This window comes from Haliaeetus albicilla, chromosome 21 (assembly GCF_947461875.1).
Source record: "Haliaeetus albicilla chromosome 21, bHalAlb1.1, whole genome shotgun sequence".
NCBI classification, from domain to species: Eukaryota; Metazoa; Chordata; class Aves; order Accipitriformes; family Accipitridae; genus Haliaeetus; species Haliaeetus albicilla.
The window spans coordinates 13270385-13293118 of NC_091503.1; the positions used below are offsets into that span (position 1 = coordinate 13270385).

At 42.3% G+C, this 22734-nt stretch overlaps 1 protein-coding gene and 1 long non-coding RNA gene across 4 annotated transcripts in view; both read left to right on the forward strand.

The window, feature by feature from the left end:
* The first annotated feature begins 227 nt into the window (after nt 1-227).
* GMDS (GDP-mannose 4,6-dehydratase) overlaps nt 228-22734 on the forward strand; it is a 428015-nt gene continuing 405508 nt past the window's right edge. Inside the window, exon 1 of one of the 2 annotated variants that reach the window (XM_069808976.1) lies at nt 228-610. In XM_069808976.1, the coding sequence (XP_069665077.1) occupies nt 566-610 (45 nt within the window). In that variant the 5' untranslated portion in view covers nt 228-565. Of the gene's footprint in view, nt 611-2483; nt 2590-22734 lie in introns of those variants that run through there. The other variant, XM_069808977.1, reaches the window with a different exon arrangement.
* LOC138690299 (uncharacterized) lies at nt 2621-8647 on the forward strand. Of its 2 annotated transcripts, XR_011329114.1 has the most exons (5): nt 2621-3809; nt 4438-4533; nt 5060-5133; nt 7334-7528; nt 8038-8647. It is a non-coding gene; the product is annotated as an uncharacterized lncRNA (long non-coding RNA). The 2 variants fall into 2 exon arrangements; XR_011329113.1 differs by having other exon boundaries at nt 2621-4533.

Here is a 22734-nt window from a genome sequence, read left to right on the forward strand (position 1 = left end):
CGCGGTCAGGAAGTCAGCGGCTCCGCCCCTCCGCCGCCCGCTCTCAACCAATCACCGCGCCCGCCTTCGGACGCGGCGCTCCGCGCCTCCCGTCCCTTTAAGGAAGTGCCGGGGCTCCTGATTGGCTGCGGAGCCGAGGCGGGGCGGGGCGAGGCGCGGGGAGGCGCGGCTGGAGCGGAGCGCGAGCTTGAGCCGCCCGGCGGGTTGCAGTGCGCCTGCGCGGAGGCCGGGCCGGCGGCGGCGGGGCTGCACCTGCGGCCGCCGCGGGGCGGGGCGGGGCGGGAGTCGCCGGCGGGCGGCGAGCGCGGAAATGCGGCAGCGGCGGCCGGAGCAGCGGAGGTAGCCCGCGGGTGGCGGCAGCCCACGTGCGAGGCGCGCTCGGGGCGGCACCGCGTCCTCCCCTCCGTGCCCGCCCCCAGCGCCGTCAGCCGCGCCTCCGCCCCGGGTTATCTCCGCACCTGGGCCGCGCCCGTCGTCGTCGTTCGCCGCAGGGAGGATAGCGGCACAGCCGGCGGCGGAGGGGCTGTGTGCCTGCGCTGCAGCACCGGCAGACGACGGCGAAGAGATGAACGGCAGGAAGGTGGCTCTCATCACCGGCATCACCGGGCAGGTAACGGTGGGGGCTCCCCTCGTTCCCGGGCTTTCCCCGCGGCCGCGACGGAGGGCTTGGCGTGGGGCTGCCGGCCGCGTTCGCCTTCGCAGGCAGCGGCCACCCTCCCCTCGTCCCTCTGTCCGTCCATCCCTCCCTCCCGGGCCGCCGGGTGCGCGTCCCCCCGGCTCCGTTCCCAGCCCCTGAAGCCGGTTGTGGGGGGGCGGCTGTCCCCGTGCCCCTCACCGATCGTGCCGCCAGCTCTGCGGCTCCCTCGGACAGCCCCGGCCGGCTCAGGGACGGACAGACCGCCCCGGGGTAGAAGGCTGCTCTGGCCTCACCCACGTGTGGCTAGGGCTCGTTTGCCTGGGGCTTTGGAGTGGTTTTCACCAGGTGTGTATGGGGGGGGGGGGTGCATCACCTTTATATCTCGGCTTTGGACTGTCTTACAGTAAACTGTACCAGGAATTTTAAGAAATCGGCTAAACCTGTGCTGAGGTGAGGTGTGAAGTGAGCAGCAGTGAGAAAAGAGCCACACGGAGGAAAGACAGTACCAGGAGCCAGTGTTGGGACTCTTCATCCTGGTGGTCTGAAGTGGTGCAGGTAGCAGTGCAGTGGTACCGGTGCAGGTGTCGGGCAGCCTGCAGTCAAGTTTGATCTGAGCAGCCTTGTCACTCAGAGGGGCTCTCTGTCACCTGTCCCTTTGATGTACTGGGCAGCCATGCATTTACAGTCAGTACCTGCTTTATACCCAGACCTGAATGGATGACAAAAGCATCTCCCTAGGCCGCTTGTTTTGTATCCATGTGCGTTCATTGCAGCGTCCAATTTTTTTGGCTGTATTACTCGTAGGGATAATGATGCTCTCAGAGTCCTGGTGCTTTGAGCAGAGGGTGCAGGAGAAAGGGGACATGGAAAGAAAAAACACAGTTTCCCTTGGAGCAACTTCTGCACTGTGGAAAAAAAAAAAAAAAAAAGACGTGCCGGTGGTGAGTTTTAACCTGGTGAGACCTGCAGGAGTGTTGATATATGCAGTTTGTAGCTTTTGCTGCTACAGTCCCAACAGGCAGCTTGGATATTTGGGTTGGATTGTTTGTCCACACAGAGGTCTGCATTGTTGTGTCTTTGCTGGCAAGTGGGTGCTAAATGAAAGCTGTTCTGGACATGCTTAGTCATATTTGAGGAACGCCTTAATTTGCAATGTATGTGTTGCCCACTGCCTGGAAAAAACTGTGCTGCTTGCACATTACTTATCGCTTGGAATGTGCTGAATGACTTCTGCTCTGAGGCTGTATCTTCTGTGATTGGTATAACCTGTTAAGTAGGTAATGTTATATAGTAAGCATTAACGCTCATCTTAGAATCCCAGTGGAACAGCTTTTTTCCTTTATGGCTTGCATTTAATCAGCAACAGCTGTGTACATGGAAGAACTTCTTCCCCTTCAACTGTGACTTGTCATGGTATGCTTGCAGATCCACTTGTGAGGTGCTGGTGTGGATTGTTTAGGAGGCCATGAGCATTGTGGAAAAGTCAAAACAAACATGTTGCTCTTTCACTCTGAGACAATGTTAGTCAGTGCTTTTTTTTTTTATAATAGAGCAGCCACCTGACCCTTTGTGAGGGAGTAAATCCAGAGACAATGTAGTATTGTAGCAGCTTTCATCTGTTATCTAAGATAACCTGCACTATGCTTTGAATGTTCACCTGCTGTTCATGTTTTACCTCATTATGTCTGTTCTCATGTGTTCTTATAACACTTCTTGGTGCGTGCTCTTCCCATGGGTTAGCAGCTGTCTGCCAACAGTGGGCTGAGGAAACCCCTGCAAGTGGCTGTTTGACAAGGACATATATAAGTATGTCTGAGAAGAGGAAAAACTAATAATCTCTGTGTACTAACATTTTTGCTTGATGTTTATTTTTAGCAAAAGCACAGTCAGAGCTTTCCCAAGGACTACTTTGGTGCTGTGTGAACAGTCTTCCAGTTTGTTGACAGAAGTACGTTTGCTTCATCAAAGATAGTAAGTTAGAGGCCTGTAGCTACAATGCCCTGATTCTTTCAGTACTGTGCGCTCTGTTGTCTCTTCTCTATTTTCAAAGCAGCTCTTCCATCTTAATTTAACTTTTGTCAGGCCTATTATTTAGCATTGGAACGTGTGGAGAACCAGAGCTTGTAAAGGCCTGGGAAACTTGAAAGTTAGCCAGCGTGGTTGAGTGCTTTAGTGAGAAGGCTATCAACTCTTGGCTTAGGATGGAATTTTTACGTTGAGGGTGGCCTCTTTTGGGATCCTGTAGTCCTCCATCATTTTGAGATATGCTCTTAGGGAATCCTTGTCCCTTTTTTCTTAGATGAACTTTAAAGAAAGTCACCACAGTACTAGTTCCTTACCCTTCTTTCACTCCCTTTCTTTATTTTTACATAATAGCTTTCATTGTATGTGGAGAGGCCTCACCCAGAAATGGGACACCCGGATTCTGTTTCTTACCTGAGAATAGGCAGACTTGCATGCCCCACCTCCTGGGAGAAAGTCCTAGTGCCGTCTGTTTTTAAACTTAATTACCATGTGTAAAATGTACAAATATGCTGGAGTGGAAGCTAGACCTCAGGCTTTGTCTTTCCCAGATAGTTACTTTAATTACTGGGCTAAAGAGAGTTGGTGTGTTTCACATTGTTCCTTGGAACTGGTGCTCTTTCAAGGTAAGAGATAAAGGCTTGGCTCCCTTCAGACTGAGGAAGTTATAGAACAGAATCAGATGGTAAACTCCCCTTATTTAAACTGTGGCTTTCTGCTACAGCAAATTTCCTTTAAAAGTGAGTTGGCACGGTTGCATTCTATAAGGAACCTGCTTTTGTTTGTGTGTGGCCAGTGTACTCTGAGAACATTTGCTGAACTAAGGCCCTGTAGTGCCTGGTTCCTGGAACAAGGGTAGTTGGGAGATAAGTATTGAGCTAGCTGGGCTATGACAATTTTAGGCAAATATGGAGTTGTGCTTTTGTCTTTAGAGTACTCTTGGGCCAAGCAAGGTGCTGCTTGAACTGTAGCAGCCCTTCCTGAGTTGAGATGACGCTACAGCAAGTGTGCTTAATCATAGTGTTGAAATCAGACAACTCATTTTATTTTTCAGAACTTGTGTAGCTGTGAACATCTGGATTGTCCATCTTTTCCACTGACAAAAGATGGGATTTTTTTTCTGCTATGATGGACAAAGAGTTGAGCTCAGGTAGGGCTGTATTTTGACAACAGGGCAATTGACGTATGATGCAGCTTTTAACTTTTAACCATGGAGATATGGCACAGCTGTAACTTCTGATTCATGGACTTCTAATGGGATTCATAAGACTTTACAGGATTCCAGAATAGGATGGGCTGTCTACACAAGCTCTACTGTATAGTGAGTGACTGGAGGCTTGTGCTGTGTGCCAGTTTACTACACCACTTAACAAAACCAGCTCACATAGCTTGCTCCTCTTCTAGATACAAGGTGTTCAAAGGACAGGTCTCTGCAAGGGTGTATGTGTTACCGATAAGAAGGTGATTTTGTGACCTTTGGCCAAATAACAGGAGTTTGCAATATGCATAGTGAAACCACAAAGGAAAACAATTTTCGTAATTGTATGGTCAGGACTCAAAACGGCATTCTGGGTGCAAGGACTGGACCTTAGTCTCTACGAAATCAAAGCAGATAAATGAACCTCTGCAAATTCTGCATTTACCCGTGGTGTTAGGGTGAAATCGGTATCATTTTACTACTTGCATTACTGATAAGAGGCTCTAAGCACATAGCTGGTGGTGTTGTATGCTCTTTTTGCAGTATTGAGATTTCCCTTATCTCCTTTCTCACACCACAGCAGCGGGATGAACCACACTTCACTGTTTTGCTAAAATGACTTCCAGAGCGAGGCAGTTGCTGTGGTTGGATGGATAAAACATTTCTGAAGTGTCACGTAGGTATTGGTCTGCTGGTAGGCTACTTGTGAGTAATGCATAGCACTTTTTTCTTCATTTAAGGAAGAGCGTCTCAATTGAAACAAGCCTGTTGTGTGTATAAAATGAAAATACTTTTTTACAAAACTAGAATGTGACTTTTATTAGAAGAGTGTTTTCACAATGCAAAATAGATGTGCTGGACTCTTCAAACTTTGATACCTTGAAGAATTACTCTGTAAAAATGGGAGTTTTGAATCAAATACCAGTATAACTAACAAATTTAATTCTAGATATGCAGATATGTCTTGTTTCTTATTTGGGGGAATCTGCTAAAGCAGTATTTGTTTGACAGAATTGTTTTCTAGGGACTGTGACTAAATGTCTATTAAAGTTGCATTTAAATACCTTTCTGGAAAGTCTGATTGCACTGCAATTGGTTTGATTGTCTTTCTGTATGTTGGTGCTTGTTGGAGAAATACCAAGAAATACTCTGGCTGAGTAACTACGAGGTTATATGTTGATGTTTCTACTTTTCCCCCTCAGTCACTGGATTATGAGCATGAATAATGTCTATCTTGTGTCTGGTGCTGTTGTGCTTTACTTGGAGAGACAGTAAGGTAGGAGTTCGTAGACCAAGATCATTCAACAAACACTTATAAAGCTCAGTTTTGAATGAAGCAATGCACTAAACTTGAGTGTCAGCATGTGGCCAGAGGCTATTGCAAATTGTAGATGAAGAAAGCAGTTGTGTTTCTGCCTTGTGAGAGCTCTTACAGTAGCAGTACTAGCCCCAGCTTCTGCTGCCTTGCCTGCAGTTCTGCCAAATTCAACTTCCATTTGGCAAAACGTAAGGTAGCAGCCTCAGAAGTTTCAACCAAACCCTAAGATAGTGTAAATATGACTGACAAGTGTGCACGCAGAAATGCAAGAACATTCTCTTTAGTTGGTTGACATAGGTAGAATATGGGGTCTGCCTCTGTCTTTCTGGTATCAGAAGTTCAATCAGTTGCTTAACAGCCTTTACTCTTTCTGTAATGCACCAAAAGCCTATACATGTGAACTGCAAGTTTTATGCAGGTGTTACAGTTCAGAGTTTGAGAGGCTAATTATAGCGAGGTGGGGGGAAAGATACTGAGAAAGCAAGATTTGCTGTTGTCAGTTGAGGTTAAGTTGTTTTGGGTTTTTCTTTTTTTTTCTGTTTTTTTTTTTTTTTAAATCTGGCTGTTGAGAATGAAACCAAGCAAGACAGACTCTGTGGGGCAAACTAACAGTAATAAAAGAATGTGACTCATTACTTTTTTTTTTAAATGCTAAGCAACAAATAGCTGGTATGGAGTGTGGCTGTAAAACTCTTTGATGCTCTGTGGCTAAAAACTTTGGCTATTGGAGAAGAATTGTAAAGGAAACAGTTAAACAACTTTTTAGAAAAGCTTTTTTTTTTAAGTATTGTGATCAAGTGGTGAGGTAGGAATCTTTGTCACTGGCGGGTGTGTGTATACCTGGAACGCAGATATAGAGAAACAGTATAGCCTATTGTACCAGAAAGAGGACATGAGTTTGCCAGGTGAAGGATAAAATCTGAAGGATTGCTTTTCTGCATAGAAATAGGAGGATAGTTTTTGCTGAAACTGGCTAAAGCTAAATATTAGCATTGCTGCCTTTTCATTAAAACAAATATTGTCTTGGCATCTGGCTAAAGCTAAATATTAGTATTGCTGCCTTTTCATTTAGACAAATATTGTCTTGCTTGAAAGCAGGTATGCTATTTCAGTTGCTGTCTCTGAGTAATCAAGAGTTGTCTTGAGTGAGAATTTCAGATGTGTTGAACATCCTTATCTTAGTTTGAGGATGCAGAGATGTAGGAACACTAATTTGGACAGAAACTGAAATACAAGAAATTTTATTTAAACTTGAGAAAGTGTGTGGTGGTTGGGTTTTTTTGGGGGGTTGTTTTTAATTGATGAGGGTGGTCAAGCACTGGAACAGGCTGCCCAGCGAAGTTGTGGAGTGTCTGTCCCTGGAGGTATTCAAAACTGAACTGGACATGGCCCTGAGCAGCCTGCTCTAGTTGGCCCTGGCTTGAGCAGGGATCCTGGACTGGGTGATCCACAGAGGTCCCTTCCAGCACAAACTTGTATGACTCTGAGTCCTCCACAGTATCAGAAGTTGAACATCTGCAGTTTGTGACAAGATGGCATAAGCGGCTTGTTGAAAACTCTGCAGCAAATGAGTAATGGCTGTGGCATGAAACCCAAGCTTGCCTAAAATATAATTCCAGGTCTTTCCCTTTACAGGGTATAAATAAGAAGTTTTGTCCAAAACTCTTGAGAAAAAGGTATTTTATTGAAAAGTAGTATAACAAATACTGAAGTGGGAGACTATGATATCTGAAAACAGAGGTCCTATTTTTAGAAAGATGCCTGAATTTTGATTGTCTTGGCTCCCCCTTTGAAGGGAGGAAGGTTACCACATAGTCTAATTCAGATAATGCATTGACCTTTGACCAAAAGAATCTGTAAGTATGTGGCCCAATGCTTTACTCTTTCATCTGTGTTTCATACTCTACAACAATATGTGCAGACTGGTGGGGCTTTTGTCTTCACCAAGAACTGGGAGTCCAGGACATTGGTTGTTCTCTGTGCCTGCCCAGAGGAGCCCAGCTGTATTCCATTGCCTTTCAGAATAGTGTAGTTAGTAGTAGTGTCTGAACATAAGTGAGCTAGAAGATATTAATTGTAAAATGTATGGCTGATAGAGGATTAGTTCATGTGTGTCTTGATGTATTAACTTCCCTTTTTTCTTTCCATCTTTGCACAGCTTTACTCAGTGTTTGTGACTGCCAGTGAAGTCTATTCTCTAGTTGTTTACCAGAGAGGGAAGTTCTGGTAGCCTGGCTCAGCCAGCAGGTATTAACTCAAGGACCAGTGCAGGCAATCTGATTCCTTCCTGTTTGAACAGGATATGTACAGGATGTGGATAAAAAAACATTGTGAACAGCAAGTAAATTATAAGGTACTGTATACTGTGATGTGTACCTGCTGTGAAAGTACATAAAATACTGAAAATGTTCCAGAAAAAATAAAATTATAAAGTTCATGTTAGTGGTGCTAAGCTATGAAACAGATAGAAGCATGGTACCCAGTTTGGGTTTGGGAAGCTGACTTCCTCCAAGCAACTCTTCTCATGAAAGATTCTGATGCTGTGGATAGTCATAGGGAGCTATTGCCACTTCTGCCCAGACTGACAAGGAGAGCAGAATATTCTGTTGCCAGCAGCATGCTACTTGCCTAGTCTTGGGTTTTTTGGTTTGTGGTTTTTTTTTAGTTTAATGAAGATTGGTGACTGTCAGTGTAGACAAAACCTGTATTTCTATTTCCTAAATTTTTAAAGAGTTGAAGCATCCTCTTCTCTATGTACCTACAGCCAATCGAAACTGAAGAGAGAACTCCCGTGAAAACCTTTTTCTTGTGGCTTCATACTCCTCCACTAAGTTTTGGTCTTTTCTCCTCTGTCTCTTTCAGATCCTTTTGGCTGTTGAGTTTCTGCACAAGGGAGTCAGTTTCTTAGAAAATAGGTAGCTATGCAGAAGGACAAGGAAAATGGAGTACTTAAACCTGCTGATGGCCTGTGTGAAGAACACATCAAAGGTTACCGCTCTGATCCCTGTAATCCAAGAAAACTGAATAAAAGGTTTTTCAGTGCAGTTGTGATATGGGTATTCATCCTAGTGGTGCTTCCTATTGCCCACAACTTCTCTGAGGAGTACTGAGACTGAGTTTCTTTGCACTTTAACTATGCTTTCATTTAGTCTGGGAGGCAGGAAGTACTTTCTCTTTCTTGACAATTTCTAGCAGCTTTTTCCCAGCTTCCTCAGACTTTTGGGTGGAGTAGAGTCCTGATTAAGTATCTGTTCTTACAGACTTGTCAGCTCTGCTTCTCCACTGTTGCAGCACAACTCAGGCTTATTTTGGAAAGCATGGTTTCCTTGAAGCACTGGGTGAACAACGACAAAAGAGCAAGTCAGCAGTGTGGTAGATGTCTAATTTCCTCTCACAGGTGTGTGCTCTTTCTTGCTCTGAATCTCTTCTTGCTACTTTGATTGCCTTTTAGCCAAATGAGCAAAATAAAAGATTTTTTTTCTTAATATTTTTGTCACCTCCTGTTTCTTTCATATGAATTCACTGATTGTTTTTTCAGGACCTCAGCTAAGGAATGCCTTTGGGTCATATGTATATGAACTGGGGGGTGCAGCTATGTCCAAAACTTTCAATTAAGCACAGCTATAGGACATGAGGTAAAAGAGTGGAATTCTCTCCAGTCTCCTCTAACTATTACTGGAAAGCCCCTATAGCTTGTTCCGTTTCTAGGGTGTGCACAGACTTCACAATCTAAATCCATAATTAAGCTTTTGTAAAAACTACCAAACAAGTTTGTGTAAACTAGCTTACCTATTGTAACCTGTGCTTTTTACATGTGTCATTAAGCATCTGAACTTCCTCATACGCAATGTAAATGTTGCAACAATTTTTCTTTTCATTTATTTACAAATACACACAAAGTGGTATACCTAAGGCAGGCTTCCTTCTTCAGGAGTATTTCTTGTTAAAGTCTCTTTTTGTTTTTTTAAATGGGAAACATGAATTTTGCTTTGTAACTCAGTGTCATCTGACAGTAAGCAAATTAAGTCTAAAGACTTGTCCATTGACTTTATGATCTGGTTGCAGTTAGTTCAGTGGTAAGTACCATTGAGAAGCATTTGATACTGTACTGAGACAACTCTATTGCATTGAATAATGGTACAGCTTGCATCATGCATTCAAATTGGTCAGTTAAAAGTTGACAATATCACAACACCTTTGTAGTGATGCTCAGCTAAGTGCAGTGATCCAATGGGTATGTTGGCTGCAAAAATGTACTTGCCTTGGATATAGCATGCCACAGATCTTGGCTTTTTGCAAAGAGCTTCCAGGTAGAAAACTAGCTTGTGCTGCATTTGCTGTGCTTGAACACCTTTGAAATAATGGGAATATGCTTGCTCTGGAAAAACCTGACTAACTATTAAATATAGTAAGATAAAGTTAAATTTTATGAAAGGTTTCTGCAGGGCTTTGCTTTAGCTGTCCTTTGACCCATTTATTGGTGCTTGGAAACTCTTCTCAAGGGAGAATTCCTACAGCCTGTGGTGAAATCTAATGCAGAAGGAAAAAAATTGCCATGTTGAATGTCTAGTTGGGTGCTTTTGTAGTAATGAGAAGATACCTTGTCTCTGCTGCATATCTGACACCTGCATTGCTGTTAAATATGTGCCTCTTGGCTTTTTTTCCTCTTCCAAGTTCCTGAGGAGTTGATGTTCTTTGAATGTGTTATGTATATCACATAAAAATCTATAAAGCTCCACCTTCCAGGACAGTGCTGAAGCATGTGGTAATAGATACGCTGTCAGGTCTGTTGTAACTGTTCTTAGGTATTCATAGACACTTTGAGGTAGCATGTCACCATACTGCAATGGAAGCCTTAAACCACCCAACCGTCCCTGCCACCCCAAAATCAGAAAACATGTAGCAACTTGAAAAGGGTAGACAATTCTCTTAATTGTATCCTGTAATGTCTGAACCCATGCCAGAAGTAGCTTGAACATATTTACCATTTTATGAATGGAAATAAGCCTTTCCCAAGGTGCGTAGAATGGTATATATGTCTAGAAAGAAATAAAACCTGAAGTCAGGCAGGGAATGCTCCTGACTGCTCCTATACACATCCTGTTTCTGATTTTTATGCTTCTAGTTTGCTATGGTGCAGTCCCATCTGACTGCTCTTGTAGTCCTGACCTGTACACTTCTGTTGGTGCTATTCTAGAATTGGGAAACATCTGGTGGTTTAGGCTGCTACTTGTCAAATTGCAGGCATGCTGTCATGGGGTGTGCTTACTTTGTTTGCTTTTTTCCTAACATTTGTTTCATGCACGCAGGATCTTTTTAGGTGCATTAGCAAAGGCTGGCTTCATTAGTGATAATGGTGGTGACCCGTAGCTTCCTCTTGACTGTGATTTCTTCTTTAGAAAGATAAGGAACAGCCACTCTATCTTTGGCTGCTGGTTGGTGCTGCCTTTAGCACTGATATCGCTCTGTAAAAGCATAAATGTTAACTGTGGAGCAGGTTTGTTTTTGAAATACTGAAATTTCTGGCTCTGCTTTCTGGATTTCCTACAACTAAATAATTGTGGTTTTGGTGTCAGTGTAACTTTTCACATGATTGCACAGTAGTAGTCTCAACGTATTCCTGCCAAAATTTAGCATGCTGTTTGCCTCTGAAATTAAAATACTATTAAAATCCTATGAGATGTACAGTATAAAAGGGATACAGAGCTCTTCAGACGTACATGCAAAATATTATATTCTGCCATCTCGTAGGTGGCTTTGTGAGGTATCTGTGTTCCATGAGAACGCTTAAGAAGACAGAGCCCAGAAGCTTCTTTGTTGGTGCTGATTTGGCCATTAGTGGTCATGTGTTGCTCTGCTGAAACCTAAGCCTGGTCTGTGCTAGCAGAACTTCACAGCCTCTTTGCTTACAAGTTGTTGGGTTTTTTTCCCCTCAGTGTTTGCAGGGATGCTGGAAGCTGTTTCAGAATCTGGCTGGCCTTTGAACAGCAGTGGGGGCTCTGTGGTTGTAGGTCTGCAGGCTCAGTAGCATACATAATTTGATTTTTGAAGGTGAAATAAAGTTGCAGAATTATTCTTTAAAATGTGAAGGCAAGGAAGTCATAAAGACTAAGAGTTAAACTTCAATTTATGTCCTTGCCAGTCCATTTTAGGGAAATAGTCATACTTGCAGCTGATCTGAGACTGATCTGCAGTGTGTGGTTTTGCTTCATGTATTTGATTTCTTAAAATTCCAAAGGTCACCTGATATGCATTAAATGTTCCTATGTTCTTATTGAAGCCTTTTATAGTTGAATATGTAGTGCAACTGTTTCAGTCCTTTTTCTGCATTTTAAAATAAGAGGATTTTTTTGCTAATTTGAGAGTTCTTTGTTACTCAAGAATGAAATAGGAGTCTTAATATTGACTCTGTCTCCAAAATGACATTTGCTGCATTTCTGTTGGTAATATCTTTGTGCTTTCATACTCTTGCAGTTATGTTGGATCACTATTTAGTCATGTTATAAAAAACAACTTTGTGGAAATGCATTATTATGCTGTGATTTTTTTGCTTTGTGAAGTATAGGTAGAATTTCAAATCGTTACATTGTCTGTTGCTTTTCGTGTTTAAACAGTATGACAGATTGGGCTTTCTTAAAATCGGGAAGTAACTAATTCCTTTTACAGTGCAATTCAGCCCTGTCACAAACTGTCAGTTTTAATCATATCCCAGGATCTCACATCTATCTGTTGTCTTGGTCAATTAAAGGGAAGTATAACACAGACTTGACAAATTGAAAACAAACAGAACCTTAAGACTACTAAAATGCCCTAAGCCATGATGCAGTGGTTTTGATAAATTGAATGAACTGTAAAATGATGGTTTAAGTTACTTTTAGTTAACATGAAGGTGTGTAAAGCAGGAAATTAGAGTGTGCACATGCATTTGAAACGTACAACTTCCCCATCAGTTAATGTTGTAACTAGTACTTGCAGTGGTGGACATACAGTTTACTCCTGACACTGGTTAAGTAGGTTGAGTTTGTCTTGGAATTACTTGGTGTGACTTCAAAATGTGATGGTGAACTTTCACTAAATAATTGAAGCCGTTTCATTTCCTTTGTATGAGCCTGCGTTACTGGTGATGGATTTTGTCATTTTGGGAGGGAACCTTCTTGCTTAACTGTTTCTACACCGGAGCGAGTTGTCTAGGCAGCTGTTCTGGTGGGTGAGAACCCTCTAGCTGATTGAGAGCCCAGGCTTGTTTGAGCAAACGCAGGTGACTACCTTGGGATAAGAAAACTGGGGCTGTGAATTGTATTGGTTATATGCTTATCTGCTCTGTTGACTGCGAAAGGTTCTTAGGGTGGCTGCCTGATGGGGCTAATGCTTGTGTTGTCCTGAGTAGCACCTCATGTTGGAATGAGGAAGCATTTATTTTATCTGAAGCTCTCTCTAGAATAAGCAAAGATGACAGAATTTGATTACTTGTGTTGTTTCCTCTAGTAAGAAGAACATATTGTGCAGTAAATGTGTGTCTATGCAATTAAAGAAATGGGGACCAAGTGCTTTTACAGGTACCGCTCCTGTGAGACCGCTGCTTTGGAGTTGATCTGAAGAGGAGCGGTGCTCCCAAATCACTGCCTGCCTCCCGAGCACCCTCCGCACACCACTGCAGCTACGTTGCCACTGCCATCCTCTCCATCCCCGACTCTCTAATCTTCTTGTTTGAGGGACTGACTGGCGTGTTTGATTTCCACCTTGCTTGGCCTCAATGATGTGTCTTATGTTGCTCTGTCACGTGTGTACTGTGACTTTGATGTTAAACCATGCTTCCAGCCAAAAATGTAATGGTTTTACTTCCAAAACTCTCTGGAGAGTTCAGGTATTTTTGTCTCTTGGTTCGTGGAGACTGTGGCATTTTCGTGTAAGCTAACAACTGTCCATGTTCCCCTTGTAAAACCTCCCTATAATTACTTACAAATGTTGGCACCTACTGTATGGCCTGTGTGTGTTGAAGGACAGGATGGGGCCAGTTTATAGTCCTGGATGGTAGGAAAAGGGAAAGGGTGGCCAAAAATCAATTAAAGAGAGATTCTTTTGAAGGAAGTAGAAGCCCACATTCCTAATGAAGGTCTGAAATCTTGTGAGCAATTCAATATGCTGAGTGAAATAATGTCACCAGTTTGATCCTGACCAGTTCTTGACTTTCCAGTAGGTTGGTTTTGATTGTTTTAATTGCTTTCACCAAGAAATAATTTTAACTTATGGGAATGGTATTGGCTAGTTATCAATTCAAATCTCTCTAAAAAAAACCCCAAACCAACCCCACACCTCTCAATAAGACTTAAAAGATTACTCTTAGCAGTTCTGATAGGGGTTTTTCCTTTTAACATTTTGTGTGTGTGTTCAGCTTTCCCTCTGTCATGTTTGGGACTGAGGGAAAGATGGAGAACAGGAGGGTTTATAAATCTACAGAATTTGTCAGGTGCATTGTCTTTAAGTCTTTCCAGTTCCACATGTTGCTTTGATTATCTTAATATGGAGGCTTCATTTTAATGTGGGGTAAGGGGAAAAGATACAGGAAAGGCCATGAGGAAAAACTACTCTTCTTTCTATCTTTATAGTACTACTGTACTGCCTTTAGTATTACGTATGTGGAAGAAACATAACTCTATTTATATATTAATGTGAGGGGGAATCAGATTATTAGAATTTGATGTTTAAATTATCTTACTAAATATTATGGCTAAGAGACATTACAGCTTTTCCACACTGAGGCAGTGAAAGGTGCTAGCCTTCTAAGCTAGTCTGTAATGTTTGTCATATTTAAACTTAAGAGCTAAATAGAATAAAATCCAGAACCCCTGCAGTATGCATGATTCATCAAAACACACTGGGAAGTTCTTTTGGATTCTGGTTGCATTCTGTTTATGGTTTGACTCTGCCTTTTAGTTAAAAGATGATGCTCTTTTATTGCAGGACCTCTTCAGTAGTATATCCCTAACACAACTTTGATTGAAATGCTGCATTTTTCATGCTTGTTTGGGACAGATGTGAGTCCTGTGTCAGCCGAAGTAGGGCTTTTAATTTTGTGCATGCACAGGGCTAATCACTCACTGCTTATTATTTGTTTATAGATTTCCTGGCTTGAAGAATCTCAAGTGATGCCTTCTCAAACATAAATCTGTTAATGCTGTTCTCTGTTTAAGCAAATGGTAGCCAAGTTACAAAGATCCATAGCTGTGAACTGTGTATTGGCACACAGTTCCTTTGGTATACCTCTAATTCTTGGAAGAACGTATGCCAAAATAGAAAATCACACACTTCTCAGTTTCTTGCGCTCTACCAAGTTTCTGTCTTGCAGTATTTACCAAACTGTTTTCTAAGACGTAGTCCTGTTTGGCAATGATTATATCAAAAGCTGACTTGCAAATTCTGGATCTTACTATTTGGAGATTATGTATTAAAATACAGTTGACTCTTGCATTTTACCCAGTGAAAACAGAAACTGTGTTCCCTATGGATACAGGTGCAATATGCTTGCTTCTATTGAAGGCCGTTTTTACAGCTGGGTGTTAAAGTCATGAAAATCAAACTGCTGACACAGCCTTAATCATAGTGCTACAAGTAGCACTTCTTTGTTTTTGTACGACAGTTTCATTGGTACTATTAATAGCTGACTCCTTACAGGTGTTCGTGTATAATAATTCTTACAAGACAACACTTGGGAAGTTTTCAAATGAATCATATTAATTCCAGGATTAATTTTTTGCAGAGAGACTTTCTGACTTTTTCCTTTTGAGGTTTTTGGTCATAAAAATCCATATGTTGAAAATATTCATTACCTTTAATTCTTCAAGTGCAGCTTTGTGTTAGGGGGAAAAGCAGAAAGAGAAACTGGCTTGTCTGAGATAGTGGGCAGCCTCGCTTGATCTGACGTTTCTGTTGTCAGTCTCCTTGGGGAAAAAATGCTGGTATCTCTGTTTTCCTGGTCTGCCATTGCTGCTTGGCTGGCAGGGCAGCGTAGGAGGTGTAGCTACAGTATTACCCTCTTTGAGGGAATACCAGGTGTAGCAAAACTGAAGAGAAACCTGTATGCTTCTGTGTCAGCCACCAGGAAGGAAGACTCAATACAGTAAAGGCTTTCCTCGGCTGTTGCTGCGTGTATATATGGATGTCTCGTGCTTTTAGCAGAGCGGATGATGGAAGGCAGAGCTCCCCTTGCAGGGCTTTCTGTTGGTCCCCCTTGGGTCTGGCGTATGTGGTGGGGTTAGGAGGACAAAGGAGTGACTGTGTACAGAACGTGAATCTGGAACAGCTTAGGTGGCTATAGTCACTCCTCAGACAGCTTGGAGAAACACCCTCTACAGAGCGAACTGTAAAACCTGTTGTTCTCTTGTACGGTTATCGCTGAGCCCCATTTTAAAGCAGCTGAGGACTGGCGTGTTGCCTCTACCAGGTAGTGCTGGTTAATGCAATAATACACCAGGACATAATTATCTTGACCTCTGGAGAAACTGAACTGAGAGTAACTTGTTTCAGAAGTGAGTAATTTTCTGTGTGTGGCTCCTGGCATCTATAAAGCAAACAAGTCTTTGTTCAACTCGTTATAACCTCTTTGGGACTGCCGTTGAAACATGGCTAGCAGACGTGGTATGGTACCAATACACTTCTCTTTCTCCCTGATCTGTACCTGAGCTTTCTGACATCTGAAAAATCCATGTGAGGTTTATTTGCAAATGATAATGCTTTAATATGGATTTCAAAGATGTATCAGATAATGTAGCGTGCATCTGTGTATAGTTGCACCTTTAAACAGTTTAGGTAATGAATTATTTGATCTGGATTTAGCTAAAAGTTGTTATTAGGCTTTTAAGAGATTTTGTAGGAGGAATAGCTTAATTAGCATGGAGACCAGCCTTGCAGAACTAACACTCTTAACATTGCTATCTTTATTAACACATTTAGCCATATAGTTCATGAATTACATGGAAAAAGGCTGACTAATCCAGTAGCAATGTTGGGGGGGTGGGGGAGGACGACTAGAGAGTGAGGAGGAGAAATCGTCAAGGTAAAGTTTCTGGTTCTGTTGCTTTCTGGTTCAGGTTGTCCAATGGCTTGATCAGCATTGCTGCTCTCAAGTCCAGCCAAATCAAAATACCCAGCTGATGAGAGAGAGATGATGTGAGAGTGTGTCTAGGGAAGGGAAGATTATTCGCATTTAATGCTGGAGGTTGCTATTAAAGTAAGAGCTAGGAAAAGATGAGGATGCCTAAAATCTGTTCCAGCTGAAAACCTTCTTTCAGGGTTTTCTGGTTGGTATTCAGCTGTGGTTGACCTTGGTTAGCCACACAGGTACTAGTGCTGGGAAAATGGCAGGAATATATAACTGGCAGTGGGAGTGGAGGATAAAGATAGGATGGCCCCTTTCAGTGGAAGCATGCAAGAGTGAAACTGCATGCTGTTCATGAACAGAATAAGCATTTTTTCAAGAAAGCTTGCTTACGGGCTTAAATGAATTAATTGCTTTGTGTAGACATTGCAGTATGTTGTGAATAAACTTGATACTCCTTAAGTAATGGTTAAAGGGGAAAGATGACAAGCTGCTTGAAGGTAAATACTGTTACTGTGCATCATCAGTTCTGTATCAGTAGTTATTAAATAAAACTCTGACTTTGATTCCTTGGTTGCTTTGTTACCATGATTTGGTCATTGTTCTCAGTACCTCAGCTGTACCTGACTTTGCTTAGGCTTCCACTTTTAAACTATTTCCTGTGAATTCCTCATGAAAAGGCATGAACACTGGTAGTTGAACCTTGTAGTAAGTAATATTTATTTTTTTAGTAAGTAATGAGACTTTACATAGAGAGAAGGTGCTTTGGGTCTCTTCCTTAAGCACTTTCAAGGAGTGCTGCTGTTCTGGATGGCTGCGAGAGGACCTTGTTGGGTGCCCAGGCTTCTTGGGAGTGAAGTTTGAAGAGGAGTAAGTCAGCTCCATACTTCTTCCTCCATTATTTGAAACTAATGTCAAATGCAGTGTAGCTTGAGATGGGAATGGAAACTTTTGTCAGGTTTCTGTCTCATCCTTGTGATGGGAAAAGAAACTGTGTGTGGTGATATGAGCAAGAGGAGAAATGGTTGCTGAGGAGGGAGAGGGCAGAGTGGTTTGGGGAGATGAAGTCTAAGTCCAAAATCTGAAAGCAGAACACTCTTTGGAGCAGGACTGGGGCACTCTTTTCCCTTTTTTCCCTGTCAGGGTCAGGAGGTTTATCACCCAGAAGTCCCATAATGGCTGTTTTCTTTGTGTAGGACTTTCTGCTAGCCTTTACACCAACGTGAAAGAGTACCCTCCACTTCTCTACCTTGATTTTTCTCTGCACCATGGGCCAGCACAGAGTATAATGGAGATTATACTCTTGTTCTGTGGCAGGGGGATGAGGCAGTAGCAGTGTGCTCTGCTTCTTGGAAGATCAGCACTTTGCATGAAGGTGATATTGATGGTGAAGGTGTTTGGGTTTTTTTTGTGGTTTTTTTTTTAAATAAGGGCGGAAATCAAGTAACTGATAACTTTCTTGGTTAGTATTTTATTTCCAATAAAAGCCCTAGACTCTCCTAGTCAATAAGAGAGGATACAATATGTACAAACTTGATTATAACAGTCCTCCTGTTTTTCAGGTCTCTGTATGCTTTAAAAGAAGTGACTTGCTTAGAGCTACTGTCTTTGGTTTGATCATTCCTTGATGTGAAAGCAGGCTTTTAAAGAGCAGCTGCACACTTTACTCTGTCTAAAGACAGTAGTTGAATAAGCATGTTTCCTAACATGCCCTGAATGCATGGCTGTGCTTGTGGAACAGACCTGGTCGTGCCTAAACCTGAACTTTTTATCACAAGTGAAAGGATGTATTTGTAAGCAGCAAGAAATTGTGTTGCTCCAGTATATTAGCTTTCTCCACCTTTTCCTCAGATCTCTTGTGCCATTGGGTCTTTTCTGGTTTGGGCTTTATTTTTTATATGACAATCAGCTGCCCACCTCCTGTGCTGTTGGGTTTTGGCTATTAGGAAAACTGCTGCCAGAATCACTGTCATCGAGCAGCTGTAGCTGCCATAATTTCCCCCCTCCCTTTCTGAGTGTGTAGAGAAACTGATGGCTAACTTTAGAGCTGACGTCAGCCCCTCAGCTTCCCAGTTTGAGTGGGAAAGGAGGAAAAACTCCTCAATGAGCAATCTCCTCTCCAGATATGCAGTTATGAAGTACGTGTCTTCCTAAACAGAGTTTCACTGTGTCACAGCTGGTGTGCTATGCGGTGATGTAGCGCTGGGTAACGAGCAAAGTAATTCATGATACTTCTATCTGTCCTACTCTGGGACTTGAGAAGTTGCCAGTTTATTCCCAGACTCCCAGAGTTTTTCACATGCTTGAAAAAAGCCACAAAGTTAGCCAACAACAATTTTGTTCTTTTCTATTAATGACTTAGTGTTGTCCAGATGTGCAGAGATTTACATACTTCTTCCATGCATGAGGAGCTGTGGAACTGTTGCATCCAAGGGTAGTTTCAGGAGGTGATAAGGTTTCTGTTCAAGCAGAAAATTGTTCTTACCTTGAAAGAATATTTCAAGTCATTTGCTGAATGTTACCTTTGAAAATTTTATATATAATCTTGTTCATCTGGATACAAAATAGGTTGTTGCAGAAGGTATGTATTGCTTTGGCATAGTGGCAGCCTTTTTTAAAAATCTTGGACACTGGTGAAGAATAGAAGTATGTGTTTCTGGTTTTTGGCAGAAAGTGTATTCACTTTGGTTCTTGTGGAAAATACATGTTATAAAGATTTTAGCTATTTTGTCTTGACAGAGGGAGAAAACTTAGTTTTGTTCCTTTTTTCTTTTTTTTTAAAGAAGGAAATTAACTTTAATGAGAGTAGGATGAAATCCTTGTGTTCTTACGTATGCCTGGAGTATTTTCAGTTATGTGTTCAATTTCTTCAAGTTTTGCAGCACTGGCATACGGACGTTCAGCTTCCTCATGTGAACTGAGCTATTCTTCTGTTCCAGCCTCAGTGAGAAGCGTCTGCTTATGGATAACTGGCATGACAAAATGAAGTAGTACTTTATAATATAGCAGATCTAGAGGGAACTGCTGGACTGTATGTGTTATTTGTTATCAAGAGTTACTGCTTTAAGTTAGCTATTGCTATCATGTATGGTATTTGTTTCTTACAGTTTTTCACTAAATCAGCTTGAATTGCTGATGTCCGAATTAATCCTTCGGAGAAGAAAGCCACAAGTGAGTTAACGTGGGTTATATTTGATGACACACTGTAGTGTTGGTGTAGAGCATTGGGGATCTTCTGTAGGGTTCTGCTAATGCCCTGATGGGTGAGTTTGGTAGCACTATTTCCTAGATTTGCAGACGCTTCCTGTTGTAAGAGTGTCCTGTTTTGCTGCCTTCACGTCTTTTGCCAGGCTTTTACAGTTGATCCTAAAATTTCCTACATTGGCTGTCTGTGCTGTCTGTTTCCTAACATTTCAATCCAAATGAGCCAACTATGAGAGAAAACAGCGTGAGGAAGGGAGAGGATATTTTACAGTGTTTCATAATCTTTGTACCACTTTGGGGTGGGGGGAATGGTTTGGAGCATGGTTTCAAGATCTTTTTTGGGACAAGGGATTTTGTCTCTGGGCTATATTCATAAACTCTCGAAAAAGTCTGTTCTTGGAGTCATATAGGGACTTTGTGGTGTTGCCTGTCTGACTCCTGAGAAGGTTTTCTCTATGCTGACCATATTCCAGTCCTTACAGCTCTTTCTTCTGCCAGACTCAGCATCCCTGTGGGCCTATGAAGTATTTTCCAGACTATCATAGCTGAGCCTTGACAGGACTTCTTTTCCTCAGTGAGCTAGGATGAGACTGGGAAACAGGAGTGAAATCCAAGAGCATCTCTCTTCTGGTTTTGGTGTTCTAGGTAGTTTGGTTCAGAAGGCCGAACAACTGTGCTGTAATCTAAATGAGGGCTGTTAAATGTGGATTGGCATCATGTAGGAGAAGAGAAATTGGGACTGGAAGCTTTGAAATAAAAGTGAGGCAGAGGTCATCTGCTGAAGTGGATGATTAAAACCCCACTAAGGATCTAGCTTCGCAAGAAGTTGGTGCTGGATGTTGGCTACGTGGAGGTGGTAGTCAGGGAGAGAGGGCAGAGGATAGCTGTGGTGAGGGGCAGTACAGCTGAGTTTGGCTGAACAGTGAAACTTGAGCAAGAATTAAGGACTTTTTTTTTTTTTTTTTTTTGGTGTTAGTGAAGTCATTGAAGTGTGTGGGGGAGCAAAAGGCAGCCCTTGCCCAGATACTTGGCTGCTTCTGCAGGTATGGTGTGAGAGACGAGACTTCTCCTGTAGAGAGAAGTCTGATCAACAAACTGACTGAAGGCAAGGGGAAAAAGGTTTTCACTGGATTGTTGAGCTGATCTGACTTGCCTTGTAGCCACATGCCGCCTTGTATGGGACAGAGAGGGAGAGCGGAAGGCAGCCCTTCTCTGTGTTGAAAGCGCGGTTCCACACTGAGATTTTTGAACCTCACTCACCAGAAGTTAGTGGCTTCCTCGTGGGCTTTTCAAATACGTTTGGTACATGAGGAGCAAGGTTCCTTTACCTGTTGCTTTGACCTTTTCAGAACCTCTCCCAGTTGACGGCCCCAAAGATCTTGCCTTAATGCCCTTGGAAAACGAGGAATGCATCATTAATGACCATATCTCAGTCTCATGTGATTTGCACAGTATAGGAATTTGGTGGCAGAGATGTGAACTATTTGTTGGAGAAGGGTACCTTTCTGCACTTCATACCCAGGTCTTCTGTAGCTACCACTTTCTTTCTGAGCTTATACTTTTCTGTAAGGAAAAACATAGTTAAGCAAAGTTCCAGCCATTTTTTATTCCAACAGTAATTTCTTTTAAAGCAACTTGTCCTTAAGCACAAGCTTTCTTTCTATAAAACTTACGTAGAAATAATTATAGAATCATACAATGGTTTGGGTTGGAAAGGACCTTAAAGATCATCTAGTTCCACCCCCCCTGCCATGGACAAGGATACCTTGCACTAGATCAGGTTGCTCCAAGCCCCATCCAACCTGGCCTTGAACACTTCCAGGGATGGGGCATCCAAAACTTCTCTGGGCAACCTGTGCCAGTGTCTCGCCACCCTCACAGTAAAGAATTTCTTCCTTAAATCTAATCTAAATCTACTGTCTTTCAGTTTAAAGCCATTACCCCTTGTCCTGTCACTATATGCCCTTGTAAAAAGTCCCCCTCCAGCTCTCCTGTAGGCACCCTTTAGGTACTGGAAGGCTGCCATAAGGTCTCCCTGGAGCCTTCTCTTCTCCAGGTGAACAACCCCAACTCTCTCAGCCTGTCTTCACAGGAGAGGTGCTCCAGCCCCCTGATCATCTTCGTGGCCCTCCTCTGGACCTGCTTGAGCTTGTCCATGGGTTTTTATTCATCCTTTTTGAGTGCTTTTACAGTATGCCAGATAAATTTGTTGCCCCATGTGGAATAGTGTTAGAGGTGATCCTTTTATTCAATTTAAAAGTTAGTTTTGTCACCGCTTGTGACCTGAGGTATTGTAGCATGAGGTGTCATTATGGCTGTGCCTGTTGGTGAGGTAAGTGGGGGCAGCACCTTGGTCTTAGGAACTGGGGTAAGGCTTAATTTAAATAGTAACGTTAAGTATTGGGTTGTATGGAATATATGGAATACAGAAGGATTTGAGGCATGTTTTCCCATGCTGCTCTGCCATGGTTTGCTAGTTGTTACTTGCAGTGTGCCCTATAGTCCAGATTCCTCATGGATAAATACATTAAATTCTAAGAACTGTGCTGTTGCTACTGATGTGCAGCAATGCACAAGAAGTGATTGTGTGATTACCAGTCTTTTTCATCACCTTAGCTTCATTGCAGGCAACTTTCTTCATGGAATTAGAGTCAAATTCTTGGCTGTAGAGAAATGCTGGCACCCTTACTGTTCTGGAAACTGATGGAGGTACAAATATAATTGTGTTTTTCTTCCTTTTTCTGCATGTGAAGATGATGAAATTTTTGTCTTTTAGAGGAGATTAGCCTGCAGAATGCTAATTGAAATGCTGTTGAAATGAGTAGAGTTTTATACTTGAAGTGAGTGTTTTGTTGCCATTTGAATTTGACAGTATAAGGACACCTTGTTAGTTACTAGTATCAAAAACAAACCCCTCAAATTCTACGTGGCTTGTCACTGTGGAGACATACCTGTGTCTATCGTAGCCTATATGTTTAAATTCATCCTTTAAAAAACTTTTTGATATGCCACAACTGACTGAAGCTAGCTAATGCTCTGTTTTGACCGAAGATTAAAATGGAGCAGCAATCTTTCCATCAGAAAACTGCCTGGGATAGGCTGTTGATATGACTTGCTGATTTCTGAATAACAGCTTATGACAATTTTTTTATTGCTAAAAAACAATGACTTACTGCTATTTCTGAACTGTTTAAAAAATGAAACAGATGTTGTTTGTCACAGTTCAAGTATAGAGGCTCTGCAAGTACCACGTGTGCTAC